The sequence below is a fragment of the Hippopotamus amphibius genome, chromosome 15 (assembly GCF_030028045.1).
Source record: "Hippopotamus amphibius kiboko isolate mHipAmp2 chromosome 15, mHipAmp2.hap2, whole genome shotgun sequence".
Taxonomy (NCBI): Eukaryota; Metazoa; Chordata; class Mammalia; order Artiodactyla; family Hippopotamidae; genus Hippopotamus; species Hippopotamus amphibius.
Window position 1 is genome coordinate 11,192,857 of NC_080200.1, and position 25,166 is coordinate 11,218,022.

Below are 25,166 nucleotides of genomic sequence, written 5' to 3' on the forward strand. Positions count from 1 at the left end.
AAAGCTTACTTGCCATCAGCTGTAGGAACCCCTTCTTAGGCCTGCAAAGTATGCCCACTGATTATATTACTAGTGACTTTTCACATCGGGTACTTTGATCAGACACTAAGTTAGCCATGGCAGACGAGGAGTCCTTTGAATTTTGCCAAACACTCAGGTTAGAGGCCCCTAAGTGGTTCCATGTTATGTGGGTGCACAGGGCCAAGGTTAACACAATCAGATATATGATGTGGGTTTGTGCCTAAGAAATTCAAATCAGTTTATCACCCTGAGCATGAAGTGAGCCTCTACAGATTGAGGTTCAATATATGCAGAGTAAGGAGTGGCATTAATAAGCACATGGTATTGTGAAGCAAGATATTCCAAAAGTTTTTTTAATGCCAAAAGGTGTGACCTTGTATAAAGAGTTGTTGCCATGTCTGGGTGAGAAACGTAGATCCTTGTCTATGGCCTAAGGATCTGTAACCATCTGCAAATGAGTTCAGTTCCTGGCCAGGGAATTCTTTAATGATAGCATGATGGCCTAGGGTCTAATCCATCTTATGCTCGGGATCCAATCTTTGATCAAAGATGTCCTGTTTGATCTAGGAACAGAACACAGCACACTGTCCATAAAAAATACAAACTCCCTGGTCTCTCACATGTTCCCAAGTGGACAATGTGTCTAAAAAGATGACCTCTTCCAGAACAGACTGCATCAATCAGAGAACAGGGACCACTGTTCCTCCTGTAGGTGGGATATGCCAGAGGTGCCATTCTGTAAGTACCAGTATCTCCTTAACGAGGTCACCTCTGGGTAGCAAGCCTGAGGGGGTTCTGCATTCGTGACACAAGGCAAGATGGACTGCCTGGCTTGGAGGATCAACTCAGGTCCTGGGAGGGCCTCCATTGAGAAGACACTGTCAGTCGCCAGCAGAGGATGCTCTAATTGTGTGCAGCACTGGTTGAGAAGTTTCAGGAGGAAGAATGCCTTGGGAAATTTATGTCCACCATGTGTGGTTCAGACTCCTGGATGCATAAGATAAGGCTACTAGAGCCTCTATGCTAAAGGAGTGTGAAGAAGGAGATGATAATGGAGCAACCGTTATTTCAGTAAATTAAGAGCCATTTATTTCTCCATTCAAAGTTAGCCGATCTAAGTGTTGTGTGAATAAGCAAGCAGATATGATAAATATGACAGATGGGGTTGCTGCAGTTGAGGAAATGTGCCCATGAGTTAGTTACAACTGCTTCTGTTTCCCTCTTGGCTCATAATCTCATGGTGTTGCCTCAGAGAAGCTTTCCAGGACAGGTTATGCATGGATTTTTAAAGATGTTCGAAGTAAGCAGAGACAAGTAGGCTTCAGCTAAGAAACAAAGAGCCAGAAATACTCTAAAGATGTCAATGGAAAGAAACTATGCTGATGCTCATGAATGAGGATACCCCAAGGCAAATTCCAAGTGGGATACACCTTGATATTTCAGAACTGCAATATTTCCAAAGATCTGTCCAAAGATCCTCACTTATAAATACAGATTCTCAAAGCCCTCTCAGTCCACTCTTAGTTTAGGTGATGAGGACACCTGCAGCCTTAAGAGGGTGTTTTCTCAATGCAGACTGGGCTGTAAGAAAGGCCTGCTGTGGCCCCTGTTCTTCTTCCCCAGTTCTACAATTCTTCCTAAGGATGCCACAGTGGTGAAAAAAAGAGTTGAACACATAAAATTCAAGGTTCAGGAGCTTAACTTTCTCCTATCATACAAAAGCAATTGTGTTTTGTATTAATTACACACACACACACACACACACACACAGTTGACCCTTGAATAAGGCAGTTAGGGACATCAATTCTCCATGCAGTTGAAAATTCCCATATAATTTATAGTTGGCCCTCTGCATCTATGGTTCCCCATCTGTGGATTCAACTAAACCCAGACTGAGTAGTAATGTAGTATTTACTATTGAAAACAATTCGTGTATAAATGGACCTGTGAGCTTCAAACCTGGGCTGTTCGAGGGTCAACTGTATATAATTCTAGTTGTACTTGTTAATTTTCACAACCATATAGTAATACTGCCCATGAAAAGACGGAAAACATTTAACCTCCCCCAAAGAACACTCTTGTGGCACCCACTTGAACAAAATCGCTCCAACCCGTTAACACTAAAAAAATGAAACAGACTGAATTCCTTTGTTATTTACAGAAGCTCATAGTGTTACCTTCGTTTCTCATTCTTCAACAACACGTGCTGGAAGTCTAAGCATATGGAAATGAAACCTCTGAGCAGCAAAATGGACTGAAGTGCTTTGTGGATCACTGACACAAAAGACTTCAGTCATCCCTATGCTAAAGACCTTAAAATTATCTCATATCTCCTTTTATACTAAATTAGGATGTTACTCAAACTACAGTTGACCCTTGAAGACAAAAGGTTACAGACGCCAACACCCAGTAGTCAGTAATCCGAGTAGAACTTTACACCAGGCCCTCTGTATCCACGGTCCTGCATCCTTGGGTTCCATCCATGATCGTGTAGTATTGAAGTACATATTTAATGAAAAATCCTTGTATGAGTGGAGCCGCACAGTTCAAACTCATGTTTTTCAAGGGTCAACTGTAATAGCCTTTCTCTACAGTTCACCTCAGTTATTCCTCAGATGATAGCCTCTAAGCATCAACAGCTCTTTTTGGTGTTTCCACTGAGAAATCACAGTAGGTTTGCACAGATAACACTCTACTCACAGAATAAACTCAGAATGAGCTGGAACTGTGTAGATGAATGTAACCGTTTCCCTAAATGGGAGAAACTCCATGGTTTAATGAAGCAAAACGAAAAAGCCAAATACTATAACATTTAAAAAATTTAAAGGGAAATGAAAAATACTCTCAAATGACATTAAACACAAATAGAAACCACAAATACCTACGGCCCAAATCAATAGGCAGTCCCAAGCCCTAGAAAACAATATCCAAAATCATGACTATATATTCTACATACACAATGTATAACAATTGCAAAAATGAAGATAAACCATGTCTATACTTGATGGGTAATCTTGACTGTGAGTCAGGAATGTATTGTTGCACTCTACTTCCACATCCAAGTTCTTCTTCAAACAGTGTTTAAGATGTACCACCTGGCACAAATTCAAGTGATCAATGACATCATCATTCACTGAGGCTCTTACCCTCACAGAAAAGATGTATTAACACCACAGCAACCCTATGATCTCATGGGTTTTTTTTGGCGCAGGGCAGGGTGGAAGGGGGGGGTGGTTGACTCGAGGAATGGGAGATTTCCCCAACCAGGGATCAAACTCATGTCCCCTGCAGTGGAAGTGCAAAGCCCTAACCACTGGACAATCAGGGAATTCCCTCATGGTATTTTTTTTTTTTAATTTACTGGCTGCATTGGGTCTTTGTTGCTGAGTGAGGGCTTTCTGTAGTTGCAGAGAGCAGGGGGCTACTCTTCATGTCAGTGGGCAGGCTTCTTATTGTGGTGGCTTCTCTTACTGTGGAGCACAGGCTCGAGGTGCACAGGCTTCAGTAGTTGCGGCACATGGGCTCAGTAGTTGTGGGGCACAGGCTTAGTTGTTCCACGGCATGTGGGATCTTCCCCAACCAGGAAATCAAACCCCGACCAGTGTCCCCTGCATTGGCAGGTGGATTCTTAACCACTGCACGACCAGGAAAGCCCAGTATTTTTTAATATTCATCTATTTTATACACCAAAAGTTTTACCATTTGTTAATCATCTCTCTTTTCTCACAAAAGTTTAAGCACCTGCACTGCTAGAACTTGTTTTTCTAATGCTACCATATCTAAATCCTACAGCACCTTGATTATGTGTGCTGAATTTGGTACACTGACTCTAAAGTGCATGGTGATGAGGGATATTGAAAAATTAGCAACAAAACTATAGTATCTGAGAAAGAAATGCTTGATTAAAATAGTGGTCCATGGGAATTTCCTGGCAGTCCAGTGGTTAGCACTCAGCACTTTCACTGCTGTGGGGCCAGGTTCAATCTCTGGCCAGCAAACTAAGATCCCACAAGCTGCAGGGCTTGACAAAAAAAAAAGAAAATAAAAAAAAGAAACAGTGGTCCTTTCTCCCTTGGTAAGTTTGCATTCTCTCACAATTTACCTAAACTTATAGCCCCAGTTGAGTCATAAAAGGGATATTAAAAATATTACAAAGTATAATAAGAAGTAACTTTATATATTTTAAGTGAGGTACTTTACAAAAACAGCACCTAATACACTGAGGGAAATGAAACAGTGCTTAGAAAACAAGTAGGAAAGATAAAAGCTGTTCCAGAGGACCGGGACCTGGCCTGCATCCACTGCAAGGGTAAGTCTTTTCCTGCTGAAAACTGTCACACAACTTTACCAAATAATATAACTGGTTACCATGATGGATCAAGACATTTATAAGGGGATTATGTAACCATAGCTCTAAAAATGGTAAAAGATAAAGTTCAAAAGCATTAAAAAGACCAGTATTCCCCTCTTCTTACTGAGGCTTCTTAAGAATTAAGTTTAGCTTTATTGCATTGTTTTTGCCTTCTAGAAAATGATTATGATTACCATTGATAGTTTCCCTCCTCACAACATTCAATATGGAAGAAAAATCTTGTTTCCTTGAGTAGTAGTCAAATCTTCTAACACAAGCTAAAATGCTATAAGAATTCCTTTTGAACATCCTATTACAATTATATGCCATAGTCCTTTACAGTTTGTGGTTATTCTTATTTGAATTCATTACAATCTGCTCTTTGACTACTGATGCAATCCTGTGAGGTGCTGGAAAAAGGGCATTAAAAAAACATGAATTTAACTTTTGGGCATTAAGAATGATTAAGAAATTAGCCACATGACAAAAACTGCAACTGAAAAAAAAAAAAGAACAAAAGAAAAAGAAAAAAAAAAAAAAGAACCAAAAAAAGAAAGAAAAAAAAAAGAGAGAAAAAAGAAAATTTCCTAGAGAAAAAATACCTGAACTGGTATGCACATAATCTTGACTCATAATGCACAATGAATAAATGAAGAAAATTAGAAAGTTTACCTCAAAACTGATAATTATAATGGGACATTTTCATACATCCTCTCAGGAAATAAAAAACACACTAGTTAAATGGCTTAGAGAACAGTTAATAAAATGTTTCTATGAAACAACTACAGAAGCATTCCCGTGACAAAAAAATTCACATACTTCTACTTACATACACACATAATTTAAAACATATTGAGAGATTACATTCAACTATATGAACAGGACACACCAACACAAGGAAGGAGCTTATTTTCACATGGAAGGATCAGGTGAAAGCAGCCAGTGTACAATGCAGTAGAGATATACATTCCCCTGTTGGTTTTTCACTGCAGCCTTGCAGATGTCATGATGAATCAGGAAAACATACTCACTAGCACCATTAACAGCCTAAAGTAGAATTTAGGATAATAATCTAGAGAAGAGGGGAATCAGACAATACTCCCAAGCACTAAAGTCCAAAGTAGCTTCCTGGTGGATACAAGAGACCTTACGGAAAAATGCAAACTCTAATGGATCTTTGATGTGCCTCTTGGGAAGACATCAGTGGAAACCTACAGCTCTATGAAAATGGAAATCAAACATTGGTGGTGATTTTGAGGTACTCTTGATTAGAAGGTCAAAGAATCCAAAAAATGGGCTGGAAGATGATATCCTTGAAGTTCCTATGTATTGGTCTCTCTCCCCGTATGGTGGCTCCAAACTCTGACTAATGTCTCATTCATTTCTGCCTTCCAAAGCCTATGCAAGTGAGGCTATTGGTGAATTCTAGCATGGAACCATAAAGGGGATAGATTCTATAAAATTTAGTTTCTAACATTACCCACAGGTTCAGATATCTGTTCCATCACAGGTCTCTCTTCTTAAAATCTATTCACCAAATAATAGTCAAAGGAAGGACAACAAGCAAAGGCCCAAATATAAAAACAATTATTCACATGAAACTCCAAAAAAGGAGCTTTGTCATTAAGAAAAGTAGAATACATAAAATAGACTATAAAGATATCCAGGAACTGCCCAGTATTCAGATATCCAGTAGGAAAATCCCAACAAATATCACATTTTCCAATTGCCCCTTAACACAGAATAAAACTATAAAAAATTAAACCTGACTATGCACATATCAGAAAGACATTTCAATTCACCCACGGATCCAACAGATTTCAAAATGGAGAGAGAAAACATTAAGTGATTCAAGTAAAAGCACCATCTTTTACTCTTATGTACTATTGTTGAAAGATGACTTGCAGAAGTATATCACCCCAATATTCATCATTTATGAAACTAACTAGTAGAAACCCACACTTCAATGATGTACTTTAAAAAAGAGGCCTAATAAAATATATTTACAACTTGTTAGAAACAATTCTTTTGTGTTGAAAGTTTTCTGGAACATTATACATGGATTAATTTTCATTGAGCTTTCTCATGTTACTTACGTTCATACTTTGTTTCTGGTGGGAGTTTTAACATGCAACAGATGAAGGCCAACTGAAGTCTTTCCCATGCTGTTTACATTCAAAAGGTTCTACCCCATGAGTCCTTTCATGCCTTCGGAAGGAAGTGGGATGACTGAAGGCTTTCCCACATTCTTTACATTCGTAGGGTTTCTCTCCAGTGTGAGTTCTTTCATGTCTTCGAAAACTCTGATACCACCTGAAAGCTTTTCCACATTCCTTACATGCATAGGGTTTCTCTCCTGTGTGAGTCCTTTCATGTGTTTGTAAGGAACTGTAACCTCTGTAGGCTTTACCACACTGTTTACATTCATAGGGTTTTTCTCTAGTGTGAGTTCTTTCATGTGTTCGAAGATAACTGGGACACCTGAATGCTTTACTACATTTTTTACATTCATAGGGTTTTTCTCCAGTGTGATTTCTCTCATGTCTCCGAAAACTCTGATAACATCTGAAGGCTTTTCCACACTGTTTACATTCATAGGGCTTCTCTCCAGTATGAGTTCTTATGTGTGTTTCTAAGAAAGTGTAATCTCTGCAGACTTTTCCACACTGTTTACATTCATAGAGCTTCTCTCCTGTGTGTGTTCTTTCATGTATTCGAAGTGAAGTTGAACAACTAAAGGCTCTTCCACATTCCTTACATTCATACGGTTTCTCTCCAGTGTGAGTTCTTTCATGTTTTTGAAAGGAAGGGTAATACCTGAAGGTTTTACCACAATGTGTACATTCATAGGGTTTCTCTCCAGTGTGACTCCTTTGATGTATTCGAAATGAACTGGGAGAAATAAATGCTTTCTCACACTGCTTACATTTATAAGGTCCAACTCCAGTGTGAGTGATCATGTGCACTCGAAGGCTAGCGAGAGCTCTAAGGGCTTTCCCACATTCCTTACATTCGTAAGGTTTATCCCCAGTATGAGTTCTTTCATGTTTTCGAAAAGAACTGGGACAACTGAAGGCTTTACTACATTTTTTGCATTTATAGGGTTTTTCTCCAGTGTGATTTCTTTCATGTATTTGGAAACCTATATTAGAACTGAAAGTTTTACCACATGGCTTACATTCATAGGGTCTCTCTCCAGTATGAACTCTTTCGTGTGTTTGGAAAGAAGGGTAATATCTGAAGGTTTTACCACATTGTTTACATTCATAAGGTTTCTTTCCAGTGTGAGTTCTTTCATGTATTCGGAGAGAACTGGGACAACTGAATGCTTTACTACATTTTTTACATTCATAGGATTTCTCTCCTGTGTGAGTCTTCTCATGTATTTGCAAAGTTTGATGATATCTGTGGACCTCTCCACAATGTTTACGTTTGTAAGGTTTCCCCTCAGTGTGGGCTCTTTCGTGTATCTGAAGTGAAGCTGAAGAACTAGAAGTTTTCCCACAATCCTTACATTCATAAGAGGCACCTCCGGTATGTGTTACCATGTGTCTTTGAAAAGTTTTGAGCTGCATGAAGGTTCTCCCACATTCCTTACATTTATAGGTTTTCTCTCCAGTGTGATTTCTTTTATGTTTTTCAAAACACTGCAGATAACTGAAGGCTTTCCCACATACATTACATTTATATGGCTTCCCTCCATTTTTCTGATACTCAGATGGCTTGTGTCCAATGTGACTTCTGGTGTACCTATTACGAGATGAATGATGCATAAGGACTTTTCCACATACTTTGTGTCCCCATGGTTTTACCCTGATAAGAGTTTTCTTGATCAGATTGAGATTTGGAATAAGGTTGACATTTTCTCTACATGGACTATCCTCTTTCCCTTCACAGATTCTTCCTACCTTATGACTTCTGCAAAAAACAAGGAGGAATTATTAATGATCTCTTTATTAATGATTTCATACTTATTAGAATATTTCAGTTACACTTTTATGATTCGTAGCAAAAGTATAGATATTTTCCTATCCTGAGAGAATTGTTCAAAATTGAATATACTGAATCCTCCACAAGAGGTCTCACCCTTGCTCACCAAAACAGTGGTATTTATACACAGGGCTTATTAATACTGTTTCCAAGTGAACTATTTTGCAAACACTTAATGTTATGTCATATATAAGAAAGTGATTTGGTGAAAGTTTTCTGAGAAGCAATAAATTTGAAGCATGGATTGTCTTGTTTCTTTAAGATCTGGTACAATAGGATAATTCTCATATGAAACACTGTGTTCTATTGTGAGTGCCACTCACCTTAGTTTTCTCCCCTGGTTTTTGCACTCATCTTCAATGTCATGATCTTCCCATGTTTTTCCTAAAATGCAGACACAGAAAAATGATTCCAAAGTATTAAAAGTTATAGAAAAATTATTAGATCCTAGTTCTACAGTGAGTTGTGACCATACCTAGTTTATTTACTTATGTCTTCCCTATACACATTCCACTTTTTAGAATAATATTGTAGGGCAGAAAAACTTGTCCTTTGATTGACAAGGTGAAGGAAAGTTCTCATCCTTACCTACTGAGGCCAGGTTCCTGAAGGTTTCACCCATCACATCTCTGTAGAGTTTCTTCTGTGAAAAATCCAGTAAAGCCCACTCCTCCAGGGTGAAGTTCACAGCAACATCCTCAAAGACCACTGTGTCCTAAAACATTCCAAATATATGTATGGTAGGATGAGTAAGAATGACAGCACTGGACATCTATACTCCACTTATAAGAAGGTTGCATATCATTCTGTTATTTCCCAACATTTATTCTCTGACTTGATCATCAGAAACTAACTCTCTGTCCATACTTATTTCCTCATAAATTTAACAGCATCAAGAACACACGAAAATTATTTACACAGTTCTAGTGTGATCGCATTACAAATCCTATTGCTGTCTAATGGCAGGGTCCAGAGTATGTTGGGAAATGACAGAAATGCTATACAAATAAAATAAATATTATCAATTTAAGACCATCGACTGGTGAGAAAAACTCTTTCCTTACTACCCACCATTTACATACTACATGAGACAGAGTGTGTAATATCCTATAATAAACCATAATGGAAAAGAATATGAGGAAGAATATATAAATTTTTTATATATATATGCATAACTGAACCACTCTGCTGCATAGCAGAAACTAACACAACATTGTAAATCAACTATACTTTAATAAAATATATTAAAAAAATAAAGAGGGACTTTATCATAATGACAAAGCTGTCAATTCTCCATGAAAGCATAACAATCGTTCACGTGTACATGCATCACAACAGATGGGCAAAACACATGAGGTCAAAACTGATAGAATGCAAGAAAATAAGTGAACCCACTACTAGTTGTAGACTTCAACACCCACTTAGCATAAATTATCAACTCCAACAGGCAGAAAATTAGGAAGGACTGAAATCAACAGCACCATGAAATGACTGGATTTAATTTTAATCCACAGAAATCATTCTTCCCAAGCTCATAAGGAATATTCACCAAGACAGAACACATTCTGGGACATAAAACATACTTTAACAAATTTGAAAGGACAGAAGTCATACAAAATATGCTCTCACACCACACAGGCACTAATCTAGAAATCAGTAACAGGATGCTAGTCAGAAACTCCCCAAAATATGTGGAGATTCAACAATAAGCTTCTAAATAATACATGGGATCAAAAAAAGAAGTCCCAAGGTAAAAAAAAAAAACTATTTTGAAGTAAATGAAAATACAACTAATCAAAGGTTGTGGGATGCAGCAAAACAATGCCTAGAGGGAAATTTATGCCATTGAACAAATACGCTAGAAAAAAAAAAAGAAAAATCCATAATCAACAATAAAAGCATCTAACTTAGGAAGTAAAGGAACAATTTAAACCCGAAGTAAGCAGAACAAAAGAAGTAATAAAAATTGGGAGGAAAAAAATTAATGGAGTATACTGAAAGAAAAAAAGCTGGTTCTTTAACAAGATCAATGAAACTAATAAACATCTTGTGATCATAACTAAGAAGAAGAGAGACAGAAATTACAACACAGGGCCATCAGGGGTAACCAGGAGGTATGGGAGGTGGGTGCTGAAGCCTCTTCACTATAGCGAAGGAGTCTCTGAGGACACTACCAGGTGTGCCTCTTGTACAGCAAAAGTCTTGAGCCTTCTATCGTAGGGGTGTCCATTCAAGGTGGCCCAATTTGCAAGTAACAGCATAAATGGGCTCCGGTAAATCTATAAACAAGGGATATGTTGCCTCCCAAACATCACAAGAATCTAGTCCATGTTGTGGGTGCTAAGAGGGACTATCGCTATTTCTTTACAGTGTCAGGAAGGGGTAGCCTTCTGTTTATTAATTTTTTTTAATGTATCCATTATAGATGTCCAGGTCTCATATGCTTGGAGCAATGCCCATCCACTTTTTACAAGCGCCCCCCCCCCCTTTCAATATTGTATGTCCTGAATGTCAAATGAACTTCCTCAGAAGAGATGTCATTTATGTCATCTCTCTACTCATGGCACAAGGTGGATGCAGTTCACATCCTGCCTTCAATTCACATCCTGCCTGCAGAGACCGTGTGCAGTGGCAAGGGTGTTGAGGTTCCCTGAGAGTAACCAGGTAAAGGTGTGCCATGTCCCTTCAGAAGTGAAGGCCAAGTGCAACTGAGAGGTTGTTGAAACAGGAATTGAACAGAACAGACACAGCCAAATCTGTGAGAGCAAAATGTTTAGCAGTTGCTGCGGAGATGGAGTCATTAATTTCCATAATGTTTCTGACTGAGAATAAGGGGTTTATGTGATGGGACAAGGCCTCAAGGTTGTAGCATTCCACCTGAGGTGTCTTTCACTCTTTTCAGGTTTAATGACAGGTCAAATTAGGCTATTCAAAGTAGAAACACTGGGGATAATCACTTCTTCCCAAAATAAAAGGTTTCTTATAAGTTTTCAATCCTCAAAGGCCCTGTTTAACTTATACTGCGTTATACAACTAATTTAACTAAGGGGTAAGGACCATGGCGTCTCATTTTGTGAAGCCAATTTGGAAGTAGCAAGAATTTTATTTAACTTAATTTTAATTTATGATTTATTAGTTCAGAGCTTTCCTGCTCACTATAGAACATGTTATGACAATGGGTGCTATTATCCTAATGAGAGACAAAGAGTTCTGATGGTTAAAGTAAAGTATACCAATTTGCCCTCTATATTATATTCAGTAATTCCTCTAAGATCATGCAGTACACCTTGCTTAAATTTACTGAGATCCCAGGCATAAACTAATTTGAGATCTCTCACTGAATAACTGCAAGAAGGTTTGTGAATTACTGCATTATAGGAGACTAACATTAATTCAAAACCTATATTCTAGAGGCTCAAAAGGCAAGGACTGCCCTTTTTATCTTTTTGGTTATGTAAATTCTTTTAGTATATTTTCGATTTCCAACTGGAAAGTTTTGGGCCTTTTTCAATACATTTTTCCTTTTGTTCCTTCTCTCCTGTCCTCCCCTGAATTGTATTTTAAGTCCCAGGATACACTTTAGAAAAGAAAGTGTCCTCTCTACCCTGGCATTCATAAAATTTTTCCTCCAGAGAAGCGCACACTAGTGCCATGCAGATCAGAGGCCTCCTCTACAACAACTGGGTATTTTATGGAGCTTAAGTTTTTAGTTTAAGTTTGAACTAATCCCTTTGCTGTGCCACAGTGAGGCTATGGGTGTTATCTGCCACAACTCAGATGGTCAGGATCTTCATTGCAGCAGAGGTACATAAGAGTCCTGGTAAGCCCTCACATTAGTAGAGTGGACTCAGCTCACCCCCTACTGGCTGCCTTTCCCAGTCTCTTTCTTTCTCTGAAATACCTGCTCTTTAAGGAGTGACCATCTGATGGGCTCACCTCATTCACAAAGTATAATCAGCCTTTCACTCCCCTAAGACAAGGCAATCCCAGCCCCAGTTACACTTTTACTTAAAGACACAGGTTCCAGCCAGCGCATCAACTGAGAACTACTTTAACAAAGGCCCCATTCCCATACTCCTGCCCAGAAAGGACACGAATTACCAAAACTTCCAACTCAGTGTCAGCTGTATACGGAACCCAGGCTTGGTGGGGTCAACAGTGCAACTCAGGGCAGTATAGAACACAGGAGGAGACCCCAACAAGCAGCAGCTCACAGAGTAGGAGCCTCCAGGCTTTCTGATCAGCCAATTCAGGTAAGAAGCACTAGGGGAAAAGGGAGGGTGAGGCTTAACTTTCAGTAGTCAAATATCAAATATGTGGACCCTCGACCACTCATTATAAGAACAAATCTAGTAAACATTTAACAAAATGATCAAGAAGTAATCAAAACTAGTTATTTCAGGGTGGCTAGAGTAAGAGCCGAGAAGTAGAGCAGGATATGTAGGTTAGTTTCCTATTCTAGGAATTTTTTAAAAATTCAACCTTCCCATGCACTAGTTACTGAAAATAAGGAGAGAAATTTACATACACTGTATTTTCCTATGATTAATCATTTTTTAAAATTAGCTCTTGCTTTTTAAAATTTAAACTTTTCTGTATAAGAAACCACTTCAAGATTTAATCCTTTAAACGCTAACATATAAAACTGCAGACCATAAGAAATTTTCAAATCCCTAACTAAAAAAACAAGGGACTTGTATCAACAGCCCTAACGTACAATGCTTCAACTTACAATTTTTCGACTTTCAACAGATACATTTACAACCATCCTGTGCCCATACAACCATTCTATTTTTCACATTCAGTACAGTACTCAATAAAGTACATCAGGGACTTCCCTGGTGGCACAGTGGTTAAGAATCTACCTGCCAATGCAGGGGACACAGATTCAATCCCTGACCTGGGAAGATCCCACATGCCACAGAGCAACTAAGCCCATACGCCACAACTACTGAGCCTGCGCTCTAGAGCCTGTGAGCCACAACTACTGAGCCCATGTGCCACAACTACTGAAGCCTGTGAGCCTAGCCCATGCTCTGCAACAAGAGAAGCCATCACAATGAGAAGTACGTGCACTGCAGCGAAGAGTAGCCCCCACTCACCACAACTAGAGAAAGTCTGCGAGCAGCAACGAAGACCCAACGCAGCCATGAGTAAATAAATAATAAAGATCCTTTAAAAAAAAAAAAGCTTAAAAAAAAAAGCACATCAGATATTCAACCCTTTATTACAAAGTAGGCCTACTGTTAGATGATTCTGACCAAATGCAGGCTAATGTACGTGTTTTGAGGATGGTTAAAGCAGACTAGGCTAAGCTATGATGTTCAGTAAGTTAGGTGCATTAAATGTATTTCTGACTATTCATGTTTTAAATTTACAATGGGATTACTGGGATGTAACCCCATCATGAATTGAGTAAGATCTGCAAAAGTTCCTCTCTGCACAATATTTAACAGAAAATATTTTATAGTAGGAGTAGCATATTATAATACATAAGGGGTTTCAATTAAGCCCTGAAATGAAATGTACCAGGAATTTCAAAGATTTCCATAAGCTTTGAGGCATTTTCCTCATATCAGTGAAAATAGAAACTCAACTGCTTTTTTTCTCACATGCATTAAAATAGGAATTCATTTGCCTTAGGAATAGTATAGTATCTTAAAAGTCAAAGTTCTCTAGACACATGGACAAACACTGACCTAAAAAATGAAAGAAGCATCTGAGAACTTAAAAACACCCATATTTACAAAAGTGTAAAGCAATTATATTCCAATAAAGAGCTTAAAAAAAAAAAACAAAAAACCCCAAGGAAACAAAAACTTCACTGAATCAACAAAACAAAACAAACAAAAACACCCATATCTCACATCTTGAGGTTCTCTTGCCTAAATGGAACCAAAATTCTATTTGGTTCCACAATTTTCTTATCTTACACTCTATGTGCCAATCAACTTACACAGTATAACCTTAAATGCCAATGCGAACTAGTTTCAAAGGGCAGCAATATTCAATGGATAAAGGAATCAACACAGATATGCAGCAGGCTTCCCTACAATTCAGAAAACAAAAACACCACCACATTCACAAAGTTGAACATAATCACAACTTGGGTTCTAAACTCTCCTGGTTGAGATGTAAACTCCTACAGTGTGTCAGTCTCTGGTGAAGGAGGGCAGGGACACCTGAGCAGCCAAAACAAAGAACTCTGGGAGCTCCACACGTCCACCCCTGCCCTGTAAGCATGAAAGCTCTCCCTCCCCCAGGCTTCTACTCTCACAAGTGAGGAAACTCTCAGCCCGATTCTGTTTAAGGGTCTGACCTAAATGAACTCCCAAATTCATCAACCCTTTGTGCACGAGATAGAATACATGACCTTCAGGCTTTCTCAATATGCACCAATTACATTCTGAATGCAAAACTTCAACATAAGGCCTAAAAATATCTAGACCTAAGGAATCACAACTTCAAACTCAGAAACAGCATCAGGACACCCTCCCACCCCCATGTGCACAGTGTTCCAGGGGTTTGGTAGCTTTTCTCAGTATAAAGGACTCCTTCTGTGGTGGGTGTGAGCAGGAAGGACACCAGCAGAAGGACGTTCCGCAGGAAGAATCCAACAGGCCTTTAAGTACTTCCCTTTGCAGGTAAAGGGAGCCATAGATTGGATCAGTGACCACAGGCCTCTGCTCCGCTCTGCAGTTACTTTGGAACAGGGTTGATACTTTAAATGACAGAAACCCAGTGTATGAACAATCCAAAAACCCACTCAAACCCAGCATTTATGTAGAAAAGAGGGGGAAAAAATTCTAAGGCACTTTGATGAGTTCAAACAGAAAACACCAAATATCTATTCCTTTCAGAAAAAGGTGTCCAGTAATTATTATTCCAGGGAAAGAAATTGGTTCGTAAATAATCATACTGGAACACTTCTGCTCTGCAATTCTAAGCCCTAGAAATTTACTTGAAAACACCCCAAAGTAGAGATGAGACCTCAGAAACTTCCTATACATGCTCAGGGGAATAAAGAGTGAAAGAACCCTATTCAAATGGAACGTGTAATAATGGACCATATTATTTTCTTCCCAAACTCACCTCTTTTTTGCCAATTTGGATCTATTTTATACTGTCTTTCAAGCTCTATTGAGTAAGTACATTTTATCTCTATTGAAAAATTGAGACTTAAATACATGATAAAAAACATCTTTCTGAGGTGACAAACCCAGAGAGGGGCTGTTCTGACAAGACAAAAAAACACCCAGGAAAATTTCCAAAGAACCTCCACCCAAAGCACTTCCCATAGGATGTGTGTGTGTCCAAGAAAGATTAGGGGAGAGGCAAGAGGATTTGAAGCAACCTAGTTCTAACTGGTTTTTCTCGGCTCTCCTCTCACCAAAACAGCCACAGACAAACATAAACCTTTTTAAAAGAGCATTCCGTGGCTCTGGAGGAAAAAGATAAAATTTTGCATCTGCTTGACATGCAATCGAAAGACAAATAGTTAGTTGATTATAATGCTGTGAATCAGCGAGGGGAAGCTGGCTTTGGGAAGGAGGTGAGGGATCTGAACACTTAGGGATTTATTACCAGTCCTAGGAAGAGCTAGGGCGGGGGAGGGACAGAGGTATGCATTTGAGACTCTGCTTCCCAAATATCTGGAAAACTCAGGGGAAAACAGGTGACCCCCGGGAGAAAGCTCCTCCCACGCACGAACCGCAGAGACGGAGGCCTGACGGTCACGAATGACCCTCCCAGTGGTTACCGCACAACCTGGGGAGATGCCGGGATGCAGGCACAGCGCTGCCCAGGGAAGCTTTGCGGTCGGGGCAAAACGCCGCGCGAAATGACGGAACAGGACGCCCGAGGTCCGGATGCCGGCCCAGCGCCCACGCTGCGGGCCGGAGGAGACTGAGGTCCGAGTCCCGCCACAGCCGGGTCCCAAGAGACGCTCCGCCCCGACTCCTCACTCCGGGGCAGCACACTCACCATTTCTAGGTTTCCTGGGTCTCCCTGAGTCCCTACGACTCCCACGACCAGCGCAAGACAAAGCGCAGCACACACCGCGGCCGACTCACCAGGAACCGCGAAGCACAGGCGATACACGATCCCCTACGAGGCCCGAGCAAGTAGAGACGTCCACGCCGGTGCGGTACGTTGCCCCCACCCACCTGCACCAGCGGCGCCCCTGATTGGATAGGTCGGGTGGCCACGCCCCTCAGTTTGAGTGACAGTTGGAGGGAGGATGCGCGGCTCACAGGCAGCAGCGTTTGCTAGTGGGTGGGAACATCACCCAGCCACGATTATTTGCGTTGAGGAAAAACTTACTCCTGGCCAGGGGCTGCCTCTGAAGTTTTCTCCCAGGTCTTTGTAACCATGTGGGCACAGTTTACGGGGAATTCTTGAGTTTTCGTGAAACAAGCACGCAGCATGAGGGTGGCCCAGGCCACACTGGAGCAAGAGGGTCTTCTGTCTCTAGGGGTAAAGGGCTTGGCATAAGACTTAAGACACTCCGGGAAATGCAACCTTGTTTAGAAACACAAGACAGTATATGTGACCTCACCACTTATAATAAAGAACCCGGCTGCATTTGATCTTTGATCCTTCCACCCATTCCTTTCCCACCCCCACTTATTTGGTACTTAAGTGTAAAAAACCCAGGGCACTTGAATCTGTGGGAAGTTTGAAACCAACAGCCCCAGCCTCAGTCTAACCACAAGGTGTGAGATGTGCTCATTAATCTATCAGCTGATGAAATAAAACTTCGTATTCTATGGAAAGTTAAGGAAAATTTAAACATAAAAACTTTTCTCTGCCCTTTGGCCTCCTCTCTCCCGTCTACTGTGTACTGTGTATCAGCATTGCGCATCAACCAAACCTCCCCACCGGCACAAATACCTGCTCAACCATAAAGAGCAACATTCTCCTAGTATCAAGAAGATATCTCCTTAGGAGATAGCCTTCCTGCTTAATCTTGTAAGGGGCCATGAATACCCATGACCCACTTCGTACTTCCTTTGCACATGTAGACCTGGATTGTGTAAACTGTCGGTAATATGTCATTTAATGTAGAGCCCTATGTCTCAAAAATCTTATATAACTGTGCTTTGACAACTAGTGGGCAGAATAGTTCTTGGAGCTTTCTGAGCAGTTGTTTCCAGGTTATAATCCTCAATTTGGCTCGAATAAAATTTTCCATTTCTTTCTTAGATCGACTAATTTTTTCCTCAACACAGGTTTCATTAAATTCACATTTTACACTGGAAGGAAATTTATTTTAGGTCAGATTTTGCCTGTGTTTCTAGAGAACTTCAAAATGTAAATAACTATAATGTCCCTAAGGCAATTGATCCCAATTTTCACCAATAGAAAAAAAAAAGTCTTTATGTAAACAGGGGAAGTATGTGGAAATCCATGCCCCCCCCCACCAGCTTTACTGAGGTATGACTAATAAAACTGTCTGTATTTATAGATTACAATGTGATGATTTAATATCCTACATTGTATCCTACATTGTATACTTGAAATCAGCCAAGACAGTGGATTAAGTGATCTCATTATCCACACAAAAAGTAACCATGTGTGGTGATGGATGTGTTAATCAACCTGGAACCTCTTATATGCCTACAAGATTGAAGTGCATAACTCAATGTATTTAATTTATATGAACACCTTTATTGAGACAAAATCATATGCCATACAATGCATCACATTAAAGAGTACAATTCAAAGGTTTTCAGTATATTTCCAGATACATACAATCATTCCCACCGTCAATCTTTGAAGATTTTCATCACCTCAAAAAGGAATTCCTCTACACTTTTTCACTCCCAGTATCCCATCTTCCTCCTCCAATATCCAGCCTTAGGAAACCTTAATCTACTATCTGTCTCTCTAGATTTCCTTATTCAGGGCTCTCAAATGAATGGAATTATGGAATATATGGTTTCTGTGATTGATGTCATTCATTCAGCATAATTTTTTCAAGGTGCACCCATGTTGTAGCACTGATCAATACTTCATTCATTTTTATGGCCAAATAATATTCCACTTAGATGGATAAAATGTTTTGTTTATCCTTTCATCTGTTAATAGACATTCAGATTATTTCCACTTTTTGGCTACTATGAGTAACATTGCTATAAATTTCACATACAAATTTGACCACATGTTTTCATTTTTCATAGGCATATAGCTGGGAAAGGAACTGGGGAGTCATGATAATTACATATTTTATCAAATGGCTGCACCATTTGTGAATAAAATAAAGTGTCAACAAAAAAAAGGATCTAAGTAGATTTCTGTGTTGAGCAAAATTTTCCTTCGAAGGTAAGGGAGAAATAAAGACTTTGAGACAAACATATTAGGGAATCTGTCACCAGTACACCTGCTTTGTAAGAAACATTAAAGGAAATTCTTCAAGAGGAAGGAAAATGATAAAGGGAGAGTTCTTGAGAAAAAAATAAATGAAGGGAAAATATCACTTTAAAAAGTTCTTAATTAATCTGATAGATAACACTTGTTGAAAATAATACCAGAAACAATTTATTTGGTAATTACAGCTTATGGATAAGTAAAACGAATGACAGCAATGTTGAAAGGGACAGGAAGAGAGTGATTGGGAATACTCTGCTATGAGGAATTTACACAACCAGTGAAGTGGTTTAGTGATACTTGAAGGTCGACGTGGGTTAACTGTAAATGTATATATACTACAAATTCAAGAGCAATCAATAATAAAGCAAATAAAGTATAATTGATATGCTAGGAGAGGGAAAAATAGAATCAAGTAAAATGCTTAAAGCCAGAGAAGACAGAAAAAAGGCAGAAGGCAAAAGGGAAAAAAAAGAACAAGGGCAACAAACAGAAACCACAAAAATTATTGTAGATATTAATATAAATGCAACTGTATCAATAATCACTTTAAAAGTGAGTGGTCTACTAACTCATTAATTTGAATCATTCTTGGAGTACGAAGAAATTGGCAAAGGAAAGACCAGTCACAGAGAATGTCTTTCTAAACATCTTCTACCTCCTCTATCTTCTGCTGCTGGAAGACAATTTTGATTGAAGTTCTAAAGTCACTTTCCCATTTCTCTTCATTTACACTGAAATCTCACAATATGAAGTGAAGGAGTTCTTAAATTAAAAGACTATGAAAGGGACATTTATATAAATGAGTGGCTCTTTTCCAGGAGCTTAACTTTCTCCTCAAAACATTTTAATGAGCCACGTGGTACAAGACAGCACATATCAAGAATTGTCACTATTCTCTCTTTCTTTCTTTAATTTTCCCTTTCTTTGTTTTGGAAAGCATTAAGAGCCTTTGACTCTCTTCTCCCTGTGTAGCATATGTCATATCCTACTGTGCATCCATCTGTTCTATTTCAATATAACTTGAGGGATAAGGAAACATTCAAGAGCCCAAAAACCACATGCTAGTTTTTTGTTTTGTTTTTTTTCTATTTTGTTAACAAATACAACGGGGAAAGAAAAAAAAAAGTCAATGGTCTAAGTACAACAATTGAAAGACAGACACTGTCCAAATGGATTAAAAAACAACACTCAATTATGAATTGTCTGTAACAAACCAATATTAACATTAAAGACAGATGAAGTAAGACTAAGATATGGAAAGATGTATCATGTTAGCATTAAAAAATAGTTGAGGGGACTTCCCTGGAGGTCCAGGGGTTAAGACTTTACACTTTTACTGCAGGGGGCACAGGTTTGATCCCTGGTCGGGGAATTAAGATCCCACATGCTGTGGTGCAGCCAAAAAATAAAAAAAAATTTTTTAAATAGTTGAAATATATAATTTCAGATAAAGCACAGGGGTAAAATGGGGCATTACATAATGATAAAGGGGTCAAGTCTCTAAGGAGACCTAGCAATCCTTATGCTTATGCACACAAAAAAGTGGCAAAGTACACCTGGGAAAAATGGAACTGCAAGGAGAAATAGATGACTCCACTATTATTATTGGAGACTTCAACACTCCTCCATTAATAATTACAAGAACCAGCAGCAACTGGATTTAATTGAAAACTGTGAAATAACTCCATCAAACAACAGCAGAGCATACATTCTTCTCAAGTGTATATGGAAAATACATGAAGATAAAACACATTGTATAACATAAAACACACCTTAACAAATCTGAAAGAAGAGAGATCATATAAAGTATGATTTCAGACCACAAAGACATTAATCTAGAAATCAATAATAGAAAGATATTGGGAGCTCCTCAAATATTTGGAGATTAAACAACACACTTCTAAATAACTCATGGGTCAAAGGAGATTCAAGAGCAATCAAAAATTATTTTGAATTAAACAAAAATGAAAGTAAAATTTATCAAATTTGTGGGATCTAGCAAAAACAGTGCTTAAAGGAAATTTATAGCACTGAAGGCAAACATTTGAAAAAACAGAGCTGTAATAAGTGATCTAAACCTCAATCTTACAAAACCAGAAAAAGAAGAGCAAATTAAACCAAAATTAAGCACAAGAAGATAAATAATAGAAGTTGGAGAAGAAATCAATGAAATTACAGGACACCAATGGAGAAAAATCAACAAAACCAAAAGCTGGCTCTTTAAAAATATTAATAAAATTAAGATACATCTGCACAAGCTGAGAAAAAAAGAGGGAAAAAAATTATTAATATCAAGAACAAAAAGGGAAAAATAAAACTGTAAGAGCATTTGCCAAAATACATTCGTGACAGCAAACTAGAAATAAAAGGGAAGTTCCTGAGAAAGACCACCTACAAAAACCCTGTGGTTAACATCATACTTAATGGTGAGAAACTAGATGCTTCCCTGGTAAGATCAGGAAGAAGGTAATGATGTCCCCTCTCTCACCAGTCCTAGTCAACACTGTACCAGAAGTCTAAGCTAATCCAATAAAAGAGAATACAAGGAAATGAAATAAAAGGTATACAGAATGGGAAGTAGGAAAGAAAACTGTCTTTTGTCATGTGTGACATGATTATGGAGAAAAACTCAAAGAACCAATAATAACAAAGGAAACCCCTTGAACTAAAATAAGAGAGTAGATTAAGGTTGGAGGATAAATGGTTATACAAAAGTCAGTGCTTCCCTATAGAGCATAAATGATTAATATACGAGTCAGTGCTTTCCTATAGATCCAAACAAATACAGTCAAGTGATCTTTGACAAAGGATCAAAAGCAATTTAATGGAAAAAAAAACACTTTCAACAAATAGTGCCAAGGAAACTAGATAGCCACTTACCAAAAACAAAACAACAACAACAAAACCCACCACATAATCAATGTACCAGACACAAATCATAAACCTTCCACATGAATTAACTGATAATGGATTATAGGTCTTATGTAAAATGCAAAACTACAAAACTCCTAGAAGACAACAAAGGAGAAAATCTAGGTGATCTTGGCTTTGGTGATAAATTTTTAGAAACAACACCAAAAGCAAGATCAATGAAGGAAAAAAATAGTAAATTTGACTTCATTAAAATGAAAACTTGTTCTGTGAAACCCAGTGTTAAGAGATTAAAAACACAAGCTGAAGTCTAGGAGAAAATCTTTGTAAAACACTTCTCTGATAAAGGACTGGTATCCAATATGTTCAAAGAACTCTTATAAGTCAATAAATCAAACAAATAATTAAAAACGGACAAAATCTCTGAACACATACCTCACCAAAGAAGATACACAAATGGTAGAAAAGCATAAGAAAAGATGCTCAACATCATATGTCAATAGGAGCTGCAAATAAAAGTAGAATGAGATATTACTAGACACTATTATGGCTCAAATCAAAACATCAAGAACAGGGACTTCTTAGGTGGCACAGTGGTTAAGAATCCGCCTGCCAATGCAGGGGACACAGGTTCGATCCCTGCCCCAGGAGGATACCACATGCTTCAGAGCAACTAAGCCTGTGTGCCACAACTACTGAGCCTGTGCTCTAGAGCCCATGAGCCACAACTATTGAGCCCGTGTGCTGCAACTACTGAAGCCCAGGTGCCTAGAGCCTGTGCTCCACAACAAGAGAAGCTACCACAATGAGGAGCCTGCATACCACAATGAAGAGCTGCCCCCGCTCGCCGCAACTAGAGAAAGCCCGTGCACAGCAACGAAGACCCAATGCAGCCAATAAATAAATTAATGTATTTATTTATTAAAAAAAAAACCAACAAGAACAAACACCAAACAATGGAGAAGATGTGCAACAACAGGAATCTGCATTCACTGCTGGTGGGAATGTAAAATGATATGCCTACTTTGGAAAACAGGTAGTTTCTTAAAACTAAACCTATTCTTACCATGCACTCCAGAAAGCAGGTTTCTTCCTATTTCCCCAAATGAGTTGAAAGTTATGTTCATAAAAAACCTACATATGAATTTTTATAAGAGCTTTACTCATGATTGCCAAGACATACAGGTAACCAAGATATCCTCCAATAAACAACAGAAAAAATAACCATGGGAACATCCATTCGATGAAATATTAGTAAATATTTTAATATCATTAAAATATTAATAATACTTAATATTATTAAAGGATATGAGGTGGGACTTCCCTGGTGGTCCGGTGCTTAAGACTCTGCACTTCCATTACGGGGAGGTGGGTTCCACCCCTGATCCAGGATCCTGCATGCCACGTGGTATGACCACAAAAATAAATAAACAACCTCATGAAAGTGATAAAATATAAAGTTAATATTAAAATAAAATAAAAATTATTTTTTAAAAAAGGATAGGCGGTATCAAGCCAAAGAGACATAGAGAAACCTTAAGATAAGATTGCTGAGTGATTGTATAGTTCAAGAAAGGACAGAACTATGAGAAAGTGAAAGATCTTTGGTTGTCAGTGACTTGGAGATGGGAGGGAGGAATCCAGAGGTGGAGCACAAGGGATTTCTAAAGCAGTGAAAGTACATGACACAGAAATGATAGACACACGTCGTTTCATGATGTCAAAGCCCAGAGATTGTAGAACACTGAATCAAATCAATCTTACATGTAGATTTCAATGCATCAATATCAGTTCATCGAATGGAACAAATACACCACAGTAATACAAAATATTAAAAGTAGGGCAAACTACGTTGGAGACACAGGGGTTATGTGGGAGCTCTGTTTACTTTCTGATCAAGTTTTCTGTAAAACTTCTGTAAAACTGCTATAAATAAAAGTCTATTAGGAAAAAAATAAAGACATCTTGAATGACAACTGAAAATGGTCACCTTTCACTCAACTGATTTGAATTTATTTCAATTTGGTGCTCTTATGAGGCCTGGATCCTGAGACTTGAAAGAAAGGGTAAAATGACACTGAATGCCGTGTTTCACAGCCCAGCACTGTATATTTTGAGAAGTGAAACGAGTGCCTTGGTTACTATCAGCAGTGCCTGGGACTCTGACATGGATAAGAGTCTCCTGGTGAGGCCTTAGCACATATATAGACAAGTATTACCTTGATGTCTATCATGGGCATCTGTTAGGCAAGAGATTCCCAGAATTCTTTTACCACAAAATTCTTAGGCAATCATCCAGAAGACTGTAAACACATGCCGTCCAAGTCAATTGCTGGTCAGGGCTAAGACGACAGCCTGATGTTTGGTCAGCTGTGGACCCTTGAGTCCAATCCTTCATCAGGATGTCCCAGTTAAGGGATGAAAAGCAGTACTGCCTGAGCTGGATCATGTATGAATGTGGAGATGTTGTCTCTAATGTCTAAATCTCCCACTGCTCTTCACTCAGGGAATCCTAAGGAGCTCACAGGGAGCCTAGGGGTCTGGGAAGGGGAGTGACCTCCTTCAGCATCTGGCAAGATACTGAGGAGAGGGAAGGCCACCCCTCCTGCAGGTAGGTTATGGCAGGGGGTCCAGGTTTAGCTGTATCTTGTCTCAAGGGGTCTCCATAGCTGTGCTGAGCTCTTGGGGTCCCAAATCATAATGGGAATCTGGATGAGGGCTCACATGCTCGGGGCCATCTACTCTTAGCACAGCTCTGTCAGAAGGGAAAACTGCTGCTTTGATGGCACACAATGTGGGGCCTAGGGCAGGCTCTGGCATCAGAAGCCTATGAACAACTTCCTGGGACCTCCTAGGTGGTACAGTGGTTAAGAATCCACTTGCCAATGCAGGGGACACGGATTCAATCCCTGCTCCAGGATCAAAGCAACTGCAGAGCAACTAAGCCCATGTGCCACAACTATAGAGCCTGTGTGCCACAACTACTGAAGCCCACATGCCTAGAGCCTGTGCTCTGCCATAAGAGAAGCCACCACAGTGAGGAGCCCACACACCACAATGAAGAGGAGCCCCCACTCACCCAACTAGGCAAAGCCCGTGTGCAGCAACGAAGACCCAATGCAGCTAATAAATTAATTAATTTAAATTAATTTAATAAAAAAGAAGCCTATGAACCACTTCCTTGGGTTTCCCTGGTAGCACAGTGGTTAAGAATCCGCCTGCCAATGCAGGGGGTACCTGGTTTAAAAGTTAATTACAAGGACTTCCCTGGTGGTGCAGTGTTTAAGAATCCGCCTGCCAATGCAGGGGACATGGGTTCAATCCCCGGGCTGGGAAGACCCCACGTGCCACAGAGCAACTAAGCCCATGTGCCACAACTACTGAGCCTGTGCTCTAGAGCCTGCGAGCCACAACTAATGAGCCCATGCTCCGCAACTACTGAAGCCCGCGCACCTAGAGCCTGTGCTCTGCAACAAGAGAAGCCACCACAATGAGAAGCCTGTGCAAAGAAATGAAGAGTAGCCCCCCCCCCCCCCCCCGCTCTCTGCAACTACAGAAAGCC

At 39.3% G+C, this 25,166-nt stretch overlaps 1 protein-coding gene across 2 annotated transcripts in view; it reads right to left on the reverse strand.

Moving 5' to 3' along the window:
- Positions 1-4,950: 4,950 nt before the first annotated feature.
- The window catches only part of LOC130836638 (zinc finger protein 14-like), a 40,566-nt gene continuing 20,350 nt past the window's right edge, over positions 4,951-25,166 (reverse strand). The window contains exons 1-4 of one of the 2 annotated variants that reach the window (XM_057708978.1): positions 16,346-16,461; positions 8,951-9,077; positions 8,686-8,746; positions 4,951-8,290 (exon numbers count right to left, since the gene is read on the reverse strand). In XM_057708978.1, coding sequence (XP_057564961.1) covers positions 6,496-8,290; positions 8,686-8,746; positions 8,951-9,077; positions 16,346-16,348 — 1,986 coding nt within the window. In that variant the 5' untranslated portion in view covers positions 16,349-16,461 and the 3' untranslated portion in view covers positions 4,951-6,495. Of the gene's footprint in view, positions 8,291-8,685; positions 8,747-8,950; positions 9,078-16,345; positions 16,462-25,166 lie in introns of those variants that run through there. The other variant, XM_057708979.1, reaches the window with a different exon arrangement.